The sequence below is a fragment of the Charadrius vociferus genome, unplaced genomic scaffold (genome assembly GCF_000708025.1).
Source record: "Charadrius vociferus isolate BGI_N301 unplaced genomic scaffold, ASM70802v2 scaffold56, whole genome shotgun sequence".
NCBI classification, from domain to species: domain Eukaryota; kingdom Metazoa; phylum Chordata; class Aves; order Charadriiformes; family Charadriidae; genus Charadrius; species Charadrius vociferus.
Window position 1 is genome coordinate 900,971 of NW_009649057.1, and position 10,872 is coordinate 911,842.

Sequence of the window (10,872 nt, forward strand, 5' to 3'; positions counted from 1 at the left end):
CGAGGCTCGCGCGTCCCCTCACGGGCGCCCCTGACTTGTGTGGAGACGCGGTCAGTGACAGGGTCGGCCCTTCTTCTCCCGTGGGGGTGGGCAGGGTGCCCCAGGGGAAGCGGGGGGAGGGGGGCATTTGGGACCACCGGTCCCCAAATGGTCCAAAATTATCCCCACCCAATGCCTGAAGTGGCCACTGCAGACCGGCCCCAGCACCCCCTCTGTCTGTTGAGGCTGCGTGAGGTGAGGTGGCGTTTCCACCCTGCCTGGCTCAGGGGACATGGCGACCCTCCGTCTCGCTGCACTGCTTCCCTTGGCTGGAACGTGACCCAAAGCACTAACTTCAGACATTGCGTCTTAAGGGCACAGAGGCCCTGTCAGTCACATCCAGCCCACTCGGTGAATGTGGGAGCACAACTCTAGAAGGTCATTGAGCCCAGCCGCCTGCCAGCACACCTGCCACTGCACCAAGAGCGAGCAGACTTTAAATAACCCTTTTTGTCCCTTTCCTGTCCACCTGTCATGGAAGAGCTCATTGCAGCTTCACAGCTACAGCTAGCTCTGGTCTGCTCTTAAAGTGACAGCCCAGCCACTCTTTTCTATCAAAATCACATGTCATTCACAGATGAATATTACAATATAGGTCAGGCTAGCAAACAACTACAGCAAGTAGGAATTGCCTTTTGTGTTTGCTTTCCAGTCACACAATATCATCATATTCTCTCTGCTTGTTTCCTTTTTTGTCTCTTCAAGTTGCTCTTCCAATGGACTTATTCAACAAGGACTGGATTAGTTCCTGCCTCTTCAGAGGTCTTAACTATAGTTTTCTGATTCCTGCTCCCACCTGTTGCTTTCAAATCCCAATTGCTTTTTCTTTTGTATTCCCAGCTGTCGCTTCCCGCTAGCTCTGTCCTTGCTTCCATTGCCACCCACAACTGCTGCTGCATGTCCACAATTTGTATTGTGCTTCCCCGTGCAAACAGCAGGAGAGAGGAGCTGCCATCCGTTAGTTCTCTGCTTTCACATGCAGCAATGAGTTCTCTGGGCACAAAAGGTAAGGAAAGCATTGCAACTTTATAAATGCAAGATTATCAAATCCTTCCCAAGAGGGATGTCTCAAGGCCTTCCTGAAGCCCATCACTGTGAGGATAACTTCCCTCATACTCTGCCTGCATCTCCTGAGATCAATTAATGTGGGTATTTTCACACTCGGACAAGGTAAGCTCTTGTGTCTGGCTTGGTTTTCTTCCTTCGGTTGCCCTTGAGCCTCTTTACTATGCAGTTGCATCTGCTTGATTTTATTCCCTCTTCTTCTCACCTGTATTTACTATTATATTGTCTTTCTCTAGATTAGCCTTTGAAGATCCACAAATCAAAAATATGGCCCATATGTTTGAAAGCCAGTTCCAAGCAGGAACATGATGATCTAAGTGGCATCTGCCTGCTCCCTACTAGAATCCCTTGTTTACTCTATAAATTACTAGTTACTCCTAAAGTACATGATTAAGGTGTTCCACTGATGTATGTAAAGTCAAGTAATTGTGAATTTTAACTGCCGTACTGTTAAAAACATTTCCACAATCTGTTTATCCTACCCTAAAACTAGCTATTATACAAGAAAAGAGAGTATATATTAACATTAAAAGAACCACTTTTAAAATACATTTAATTTTGAGACACAAAATACAAACCTACGCTTTCACGTGAAAAGAGAAAGCAAAGAGTTCATTTTTGGGGGGAGAAGTAAGTGTTCTTTCACATAGTTACTTTCCTTTTTTTGCTTGCTTTCTTTGATTTAGTGCTGGTGATGTGCTGTTCCCAGCTTCCTAATAAACCTTTTGTCTTAACTCTTCCTCAGTTCTCTTCCTGTTAGAAAAGTTACGTTAACACCAATACTTCTCCAATACATCCTTTCACTCCAGCTGAACAGGTACAATTGCTTTAGCAGCCTTTATTTTCTGCTTTTCAAAAGAGAGCCTCGCTTATACAGTTTTAACAGCAGTCTAACTTCTGGGTATGTTTCATAAAAGGTCTCAAAACAATAGGTGCTTACATGCTTCTGGGGTTTGGCTCAGAGAATCTGACAACAATTCACAGAATGATGCCCTCTCTGCACTCTCCTTGTTTTATAGAGAAATGAGGAAGTGAAAGTAAGCCACTGAGAGTGGCTGTTGCGCCTTGGGAAGGGTGAGAGGAGAGCACCCAGCGGCTTTTGCAGCTGAATTGATTTACCGTTTGCTCTTGCTGCATTGTTAACATGTATGCTCAGGAGGAACATGACTCAAATATTTGTGAAGAAGCAAATAGCAGCACAACTCTCACCTCAGTCTGAAACTGTTCCTCTGTGTAGGTACCCCAAACCCCGTGTAGTTTCATTACAAAGGAAGGAAAATGACATCTAGGTGGTATAAAGTCTTGTTTTTACATGAGTTACTGGCTGTTACACAGGATTTTCAGAAATGACATGTGATCTTAGATCTAATAAGCAACTGTGTTTACTATCCCTTATACTATAACAAAAAATAGTAAATACTTAAAGGTTTAATTGGTAAATATTCAGTTACCTCCCCTCAGTTCTTTCTAATGTTTTTCATTATCTGTAACTAACCTCCAAGGCAGTTTTAGTCCCTGAATAACTGTTGAGGGGTTAAAATGTACAGTTATAATCCTGGGGGTGTGTGTGTGTGTGAATGTATTTAGAGAAGATGATGTCCTCCTTCTCTCATCTTCTTGTAAGACCTTTCTCAGCTCTGATTACATCAAATATAATAGAACAGTAACATTTTTTCCCAAACTATACTGTCCAAGTAGCTATGCTTCCTATATCACAAATTGCTCTTTTCCCTTCATATAACAGAGTTAGTATTCCTGCTTTTGTTTGAACTTCAGGTTGCATGGTTCAGGTTGCAAAACTATACTGTATGTGGCATCTTTCAAACTGTGTGCGTGAGTACTCTGGTGTTGACAAATAAGGCTGCCATCTTTGCAGCCTCCTGGATGGCAATGACTTTGTCAGACAAATGAAGAAAATTTGTGTTATTTTTCCTTTATACATGTTTGGATATATGGGGGCTTTGGCAGCAGCTGATAATGATTACTGGCCTTACATAGAGTGTAGCATGTTTTTTTCAATAATTGAATAAACAGAGCTTCTTCATAAAAATAACCTCATATTTGCTCCTTGATGTAAAAATTCAGATCTCCCAATATTTCCTTAGTTAGGTAGGTTACTACAAGACAGAGACATAATTGGTAATCATGCTTAGTTTCTGGAATGTCAAGTCAGCTGTAAATTTTAAACACGAATGCCCAATTTGGCAAGCAAAATCAGAAAATGTGCTAAATCCTCTCAAATACAATGTAATGATGTGTGAAAAAGTTAAAAGAGTAAATTTTCTTCTAAGTATTTCTGCAATGCAAAATGGCCATACATAAAGTCATGCAAGTCAATATAATTAATAGCAACTTACATTTTTATAGCCTTCCAACACAAAGAATCTCACAGCCTTTACAGAAATTATTGTAGAGAAATATAAAACAATATACCACTGCTGAAATGCAAACAACTGCTTAACAGTTGTATGTCTATGCTGGGAGCCTGGTCTTCCACAAAGAACTTGCAGACTTGGGCTCTGTATTAGGAACAAAGATTCCCTTTGGAGTGCAAGACAAAAATTTTTAGAGTATTTGAAAGCTTTTAAATTACTGATTACACCATCGAGTTGAAGGCTGCACAACATCTCAAGCACACATAAGCTTGCACTTGATAGTAAAGTCTGACTGGCATATCAGTGCTTACTCTAAGCAGCAGGCAGAGACACACTGGCTGGTTTGCTGCGTGTAATCAGTTTGACAGCCCCCAGGAATTGCCGAGTCTCCATGACCCTAGAAAGACAGTTTGGCACATATATTAAACAGTCAAAACCCTCCCCTCCAACTGTTTATCCATCTCCACTAGTCACAGACCTTCCCAGTCGAGCGCTCATATTAGAACTGAATGGTTAGATAATGACGGAAGAATCTTCCACGTGTCCTCACAGTTGTTGCAGTTTAAACCCTTGGATGAAAATATTTCTGGGCTGATAACTGCCTTTGAAGCAGGACGGTTCAGTAACACAGACAACAGGGAGTGACTAATAGTATGTAGTTGAATAAATACAGTGATTCTATTTGTATTTTTTTTTTTTATTTTTTGTAAAGTTCCCATTAGGCATAGTTGCTAAACCTGATATTTTTTTTCCCCTATACCAATGTTTTTAACTTACGAGAGCACTTGCTTGTAAACTATGAAGAGCTGGATGATCATGTAACATTTGTGCTCATTCCCGGAGACAGTCAAAATATTCTTAAAAATCTTAAATGAAATTCAAAGTCAATAAAACGTAAGACACTTCTGAATATGAGACATAAGCTCTTCAGGTATGTGAGGGGTTAAGAATGTTTTGCTCATATTTTTCACATAAGGTGTACAGTTGTGAATTTTGTAGGGAACTGAACAGACCTGTGCTTTGTAGAATATTAGGGCAAGTTTTTTATTGGAAAGTTCTCTTGAAGTTTCATTCTGCATTGTGAAACTAAGAGTCCCTGCCCAAAGACACATTTGATTGGAGGAGTTTCCTGCCCTTCTTGACTTTCATTCAGATTTTATATCTCAGACATTGATGTTGTCCTGTTCCTTGGCTTAGGTGGAGCCCTCTGGCTGTTAACTACTGATCGACTGTTCCAACAGACATATATATAGATGCTGTTATAAATCCAGAACTATTGAATTGTAACTTCTAAACCCAAAAATGTTTAAATATCAACTTGTCCAGGTGTGCTACTACTGCTTCCAGATGTGAATATCCATTTCCTCTTGCCTGAGGAGTTCACAGTCCAAGATAGGATCTGAAATGTACCAAAGTTTTGTTTGAAAACATGTATTGACATATGCAAACAAGTCTCTTTGCTATCTGAAACACCTGCAGGGTGTTACAAAGGCAGATATTTAGACTTCATTGATGCATTCACACCAGTCAAGGTTCAAAAGCTATCTGTAGGGATACAAAATTACTAGTTTTGCAGGACAGTATTAGAGCCAATCAATCCTGCACGGAGGCAATGGAAGACTTCAACCAAGCTTAATACAGCTACAGTTTCACAGAAAATGTCTGAAAAACAAGATGTTTATTTGAAATCTGGCGATTAAATGATATATGTTGTGGTTGGCTTTGTGTTTACATTTGAGGCTTTATTTTACTACATACGCTCCTGCCTAATGGAAGCTCTAAACAGAAGTTGTTGGAAAAACTGATCACTTACAAGAAGTATTCTTACGTAGAATGATCAGTCACAAATAAAGACACTTTCAAATTGGAATACTGCAGTATTAATACTGGGTGTTATTCTGGAATAGCTGTGCCAAACAAATTTTTATGTAGAAGGCCTTGAATAATTCACAGGGGAAGTAGCTAGTAGTCTTTGATTTCCTTCAGTGGTGCTCTGTCTGAAGAAAGGCTATAATTTCCTCACAGGCAGGGCAGAAGCTCTAGTGCTAGAAAGAGTCTTTCTAATGAGACACAATAGATATAGATAAAAATTCATGGATGTTACAGTAGTATAAATTTATATGACTGCTGAATGGAAGTTTTAGGATAACTAATCAGTAGGGGTAGAGCACTGTTAAGGGCTAGGAAAAACTATACTTTGTGCTTTTGTGCGTTCTCCTGCAAGGGGACCTTCAGATGATCCTCTCCCTCCCTTCCATTCATGGGAAAATTAAGAGGGAGTAAACATTTCTACAAAGACAATTTATAAACTTTTGCTTTCCAGGATTTTAACTCTGGCCAATTCCTGAAACTCTTCTTTATCACCTCCTCTGTCCTGCAGCAGGAAAACTCTTACTGAATCCTAAACAAAGTTGAGTAACACTTTAAGATGTGGTCCCTCGGGAATAGCAGTAGAGACTAAAATTTTACATTATGTGTATTCCTTACATTGTGTTGTTATCAAGTGACAGCTGGTTTTGTGGGAATCATTAAAAACTTCCCTTGTTATGTAGAGTGCTATCGATATTTGAACTCTCAGGGGGAGTAACCTCTGTTTCTATCTAGAAAATACCAGATTAAAATAAACACATGCAACGTTGCTCAGTGAAGAGCGAGTATGTTATTTACAATTCTGTAGTTTAAGCTGGCATTATTCAGACATATGCAGTGTCTTGAGTCTTGTGTAGGAGTATAGTGACAGAAAAGGTGAAACAAAAAAGAGGAAAATATGTAGGGATCTGTCATACACACTTTTTTGCTATAATAAAACAGTGTACGTATTATTTCTTTCATCTGGAAATGTCAAAGCTCATTAAAAAATCTGGTTAAACATAAAAAGCTCTGTGAGGAAAGTTAAGTGTTGCATTAAGAGGCAAAGTAGTTTTGGCAGAAAATAAACCCCCTTGCGTTCTAACACTCCTCACCGAAGTGGGAGGCTAGGTGCGGCTACGTTTAAATTCTGAGTGATGCCCAATTCACCACTATCAGTCCAGTCGCGTTTAATATATTAAACTGTTACGATTCCGGATACACTAATAGTGGACTGCACCTTCGGTCTAGTTGTGTTCATGAACTAGCACGGCCACTCTTTGGTCACGTTCAATGAGAAACCCAAACGATTAGCTACTTAAACAGTGCAGTTTATTTAAGCAACAGATATTTACGTTCTTATGGGTTGCCAGTGATAAATACACTCTCTGCAAAGCACGTGCAAATAAAAGTATTGTCAATTATACAAAACATGCCACAAAGTTATAAACAATACAGCCTGGCTATAAATGTAGGAAAGAGACCCTCTAGAGAGATTTCTAAGTTTCCTGAGGAAGCACTTGGTATAGTCTAAGTCTTACCCAAAGGTGTCCCTATGAGGGGGGGAAGAAAGGTTCAGCCCATCAACTGGTCCCGGAAGTCAAAGGCAGTCTTTGATCGAGTTCTCCTTGACTTGTTCACGATGGTGTCTTCCCTGATATTCCCCCTTTCTTGGGCTATTTTTATACTATATTTTTACCTTCAAGGTGAAGTTTGAGTGACTCTAGTCATAAATACCTTTATTATGGTTGGTGTAAAATTCTCTCACCTCACATTTAAAGGTATAGTTTACAAAAAATTCAGGCGCAGACTCAAGAAGGAGTGGTCACACCTTGGAGGCAGGAAGCCTTTGGGATGGAGGTGTGTTTAGGTATTATAATGACATTATAAGTAGCTAAGTTTGCACAAAGGACAGCATTTCGTCAAAATTTGACAAACTGTTGGCTCAGGGTAGTAAGTATGCAGGTTATCAGTTCCATAGGACCATCTCGTTCCCATATCTGCTGTATTATCACAGGGCTTGGCTGTAGGATCTCCACCCCACTCCACCCCCGTGTTGCTTTGCAAGCAATATTGTACAGGGAATCGCAGATGTAGTGGATTCTTTGCATACCAGCTGCGGCTGTATTCTACCCTAGAAACCTTTTGATTTTATACCTTTCCTTAATGTGCGAACAATGCTGTATTTTTGATCATTTTAGTAATTATTCCACAGTAGATTAACTGAATGCCAGAGTTCTTCAGAGTTATTCCTCATTAGAGCTGGAGACAGAACTCAGGAATAGAACTAGTCTCCAACTTCAGCTACATAAAGTGCTGCACAAGTTGCCAACAATGAAGATCTGCAAGTGGAATTTGGTTAATTGTGTCAGTCTGTAGGAACGCTTATTATTTTTTGGCATTACAATAGCTCTGAGAGTCCTGAGAGTCTGCAACTGTGAGCGCAGAGCTCAAGGTGCTATCTGAACACAAAGCAAAGAGGTGGTTTTGGCCTGGAAGAATGTGAAGTCTTACAGGACATAGTTTGACAAACTATTTTTTGGTAGAAGGTCCTATTTATGCATTCCTCACCACGCATTCCTCCCCTCTTCCCCTTCACACTGTCCCTGAATTGTGCCAGTGCTGGTTTTTTTTGTGTAGACCCATGTTAAATTGAATCAGGAAACTGATTTCAATTAGAAATAGTCCCCATAAAAAAAAAATATTTTTAACTCAGACTAGTATTGTGATCTGGTTCCCTGGTGCAGATGCAAGAACAATGTTACAAGAAAGAGGGTCCCATCAAGGCAGGAATGAACAAGGAAAGGGTAAGGAACGGCTTGCATAAGTCTTGCTTACTTAGAAGAGGTGTTTGTCAAATTGTGCCCTTAACTTAGCCTAACCATGACAAGGTTGCAATTGTAACTGTTGTGAAAAAACAGCAATATTTCTTTGTTTTGCTTAAATTAACACAAGCAACTGGAATATATCAATAAAAAAAAAAAGCGCAGATCTGCCACCTCAGGTGATACTGTATAAGATTTCAAAGTAGAATTTGAGATCATTGACAAAAAGTCATCCTTCCCCTTTCGGATTCCAAAATGTCTGCCAGAAACACACAAAGGAAATAACCTTTAAACTCCATGTTTGTTTTTACAGTGGTATGACTGGAAAATAATTTCATCTGCCTTTACAAAAGGGGGGTGGAAAAACAAAGTAGAGACCATTTCCCTCCCACCACAGTCATATATCTATTATCTGACTCACCACTTCTGGGATTCCTTCTGGCCGCGCTGGTTTTATTGCACTGAAAATATTCCCTATTTTCAGGTTACTTTGTTCACAGTTTTGTTCAGGTCAGTATTTCTTCCTTTAGAGGTTTGGAACTCAACATTCAGAACGTGCTGGATGTTGCCGTTCTCAAGCCTTGTGAGAAGGACCAGCACAGTGGAAAGGAAGGGGGGAGGGAAGGGAAGGGAGAAATGAAAGGGGAGGAGAGTCCATATCTGAAGAGAGACTCCAGACTAGAGAAATTTTACTGACATCCATTCAGTATCCAGCAGGGTCTCCTTCAAGGGCTTTTACTGAGATCCAAAGGTTCTTGCAATTCACAGGGGCATTTACATGCAACATTGCCCTCTGGGAGCTAAGGTATAACTGTACTCCTGGATACTAATAACAAAGAATACTACCAGACTCCTATTGAAATGTCAACCAGGCACTACTGTTGTAGAGAGTAACAAAGAGAAGCTAATATAATTAATTTTGAAGCCTCAGTACCCTCATTAACACATCTTTAGTGCCTAGATCTTTAAAAATCAGCTGTATAAAGTGACTGTCAGAGTTAATTCCTTATAAATTGCCTCCTGTCACATCCCAAAACTGCAGCAAGTTCTTTCAGGCCTTGTTGATGCTAAGAAATCTGAGGGTTTTTTGGTTTTTTTTTTTCATACTGATGCAGTTATTCTGGTGTTATTAAAGGTATAAGCTGTTGCATAAGCAGGAGTTTTTCAGGCTAGAATAGAGCAAAATAAAAATGCCTTTAGTCAACCCAGCTTCAATTGGTAGCATAAATAGGAAAAGTTTCAATCAATTAAATGGAAAACAGGAATGAAAGGTGTCACATAATTTGGCATTAAAATGTTTCCAGACCTTTTTTAAAATTTGAGGATCGCAGCTAGTATATAGCTCTCCCCCCTCCTGGTGCCTTTACGACAGCATTTCAGCTCCAGGCCTCATTCCAGTGCAGCCTCCCTCCCCACCACTCCCGCTTACAAATATATATTTCAATAGACTTAGGCTACATGGAGTTCCAAAACCAGCATGTAATTGGTGCAATTGTCTTTTACACTTCGCCACAGAGCACCACATTCATGCCTTCTCAAGCCCTGTTTTTTCATGTTCCCACTCTTTTTTTGTTGTTAGACCGGCATCAGTACTTGTGTTGGGAACCCTACATACACACTAAAGGAAAAAGTTACACAAACTGGCTGTATCGGTGGTTCATTCGGTTATTTCTGAGTACCAGACTACTATCCTGTCATTCTCCTAAAAGATAAAGGTGCCGCCTTTTAGAGGTGATAAAAATAAAGTGATCATTACAAATCACTTGGCATTTTCTGCAGCAGTTGAAACACACACTGACAGATCCAATTTGTCTATATAAGATATTCTGCTTCCCTTAATCGTCCATGTGCTTTTGAGGAGATGATAATCTTTCTGCAGAGCATAATTTTTTGAAGTTATCTCTGTGTGTGTTTGTATAATATGCTCCAGGATCCTTTGGGATCCTTGTTACGCTTGGGATAACAGATGAATCAAAATGGGATATTTTTATTTGCCATTTCAGAAGTGGCTTTCACACTAAGTGTAAGATGATTTTGCAGGTCTAGCTGAACTGACAATATGCAAACTCTCTAAATTGAGGTGAAGGTTATATCAGTAAAAGGAGTTCTTGCAAATCTGTCTTTCCTACTGTATTAGCTAACATGATGGTAGGAACATTATTTTATTTTCCACTCTTAAATTACATATCCGTACCACAGTAATGCTATGATGTGTCTATTGATCAGTGTTCACAGAAATCATATATAAGAAATTAAAGTAGCATGTTTGAAATTAAATAAATATATATTTCTGAAGAGTGATCAAGAACTATCACGCAAATTCTGCTTGCTTGCTTTACATAAGTACAAACCTGATGGTACTGAGTGGACTACAACTACTTATTTCTGAATGTCATTTTTTGAAACAACAATTCTGCAAAGGATACCCAATTCTAGTCAGATGAATAATACCTGTCCACAATGCTTTTTGAGGTAGCCAGCTGCTTTATACAGATCAATTAAAATTCCAACTACTGTTTGAGGTACTGTAGACATAGTATGAGTTGATGAAGTGATGCACAGAACAGATAAATAATTTTTAGTCATGCATGGCTACTGAACGTGAGATTAATTTCAGGGATCTCAGCATTTCGTTCCATGTTGTCAGCACTGCAAAGGGTCAGCTACCTTTTAAGAGTGGCATGCCAGATTGTACTTTTATTTCTGAGATTAGATGGTGG

General features: G+C 39.7%; 2 protein-coding genes across 2 annotated transcripts in view; one reads left to right on the forward strand and one right to left on the reverse strand.

Moving 5' to 3' along the window:
* SET (SET nuclear proto-oncogene) overlaps positions 1-938 on the reverse strand; it is a 9,223-nt gene extending 8,285 nt beyond the window's left edge. Inside the window, exon 1 of the mRNA XM_009888065.1 lies at positions 836-938. Within this exon, the coding sequence (XP_009886367.1) occupies positions 836-938 (103 nt within the window). The remainder of the gene's footprint in view (positions 1-835) is intronic.
* A 7,136-nt stretch (positions 939-8,074) lies between these two features.
* WDR34 (WD repeat domain 34) overlaps positions 8,075-10,872 on the forward strand; it is a 16,389-nt gene continuing 13,591 nt past the window's right edge. Inside the window, exon 1 of the mRNA XM_009888066.1 lies at positions 8,075-8,134. Within this exon, the coding sequence (XP_009886368.1) occupies positions 8,075-8,134 (60 nt within the window). The remainder of the gene's footprint in view (positions 8,135-10,872) is intronic.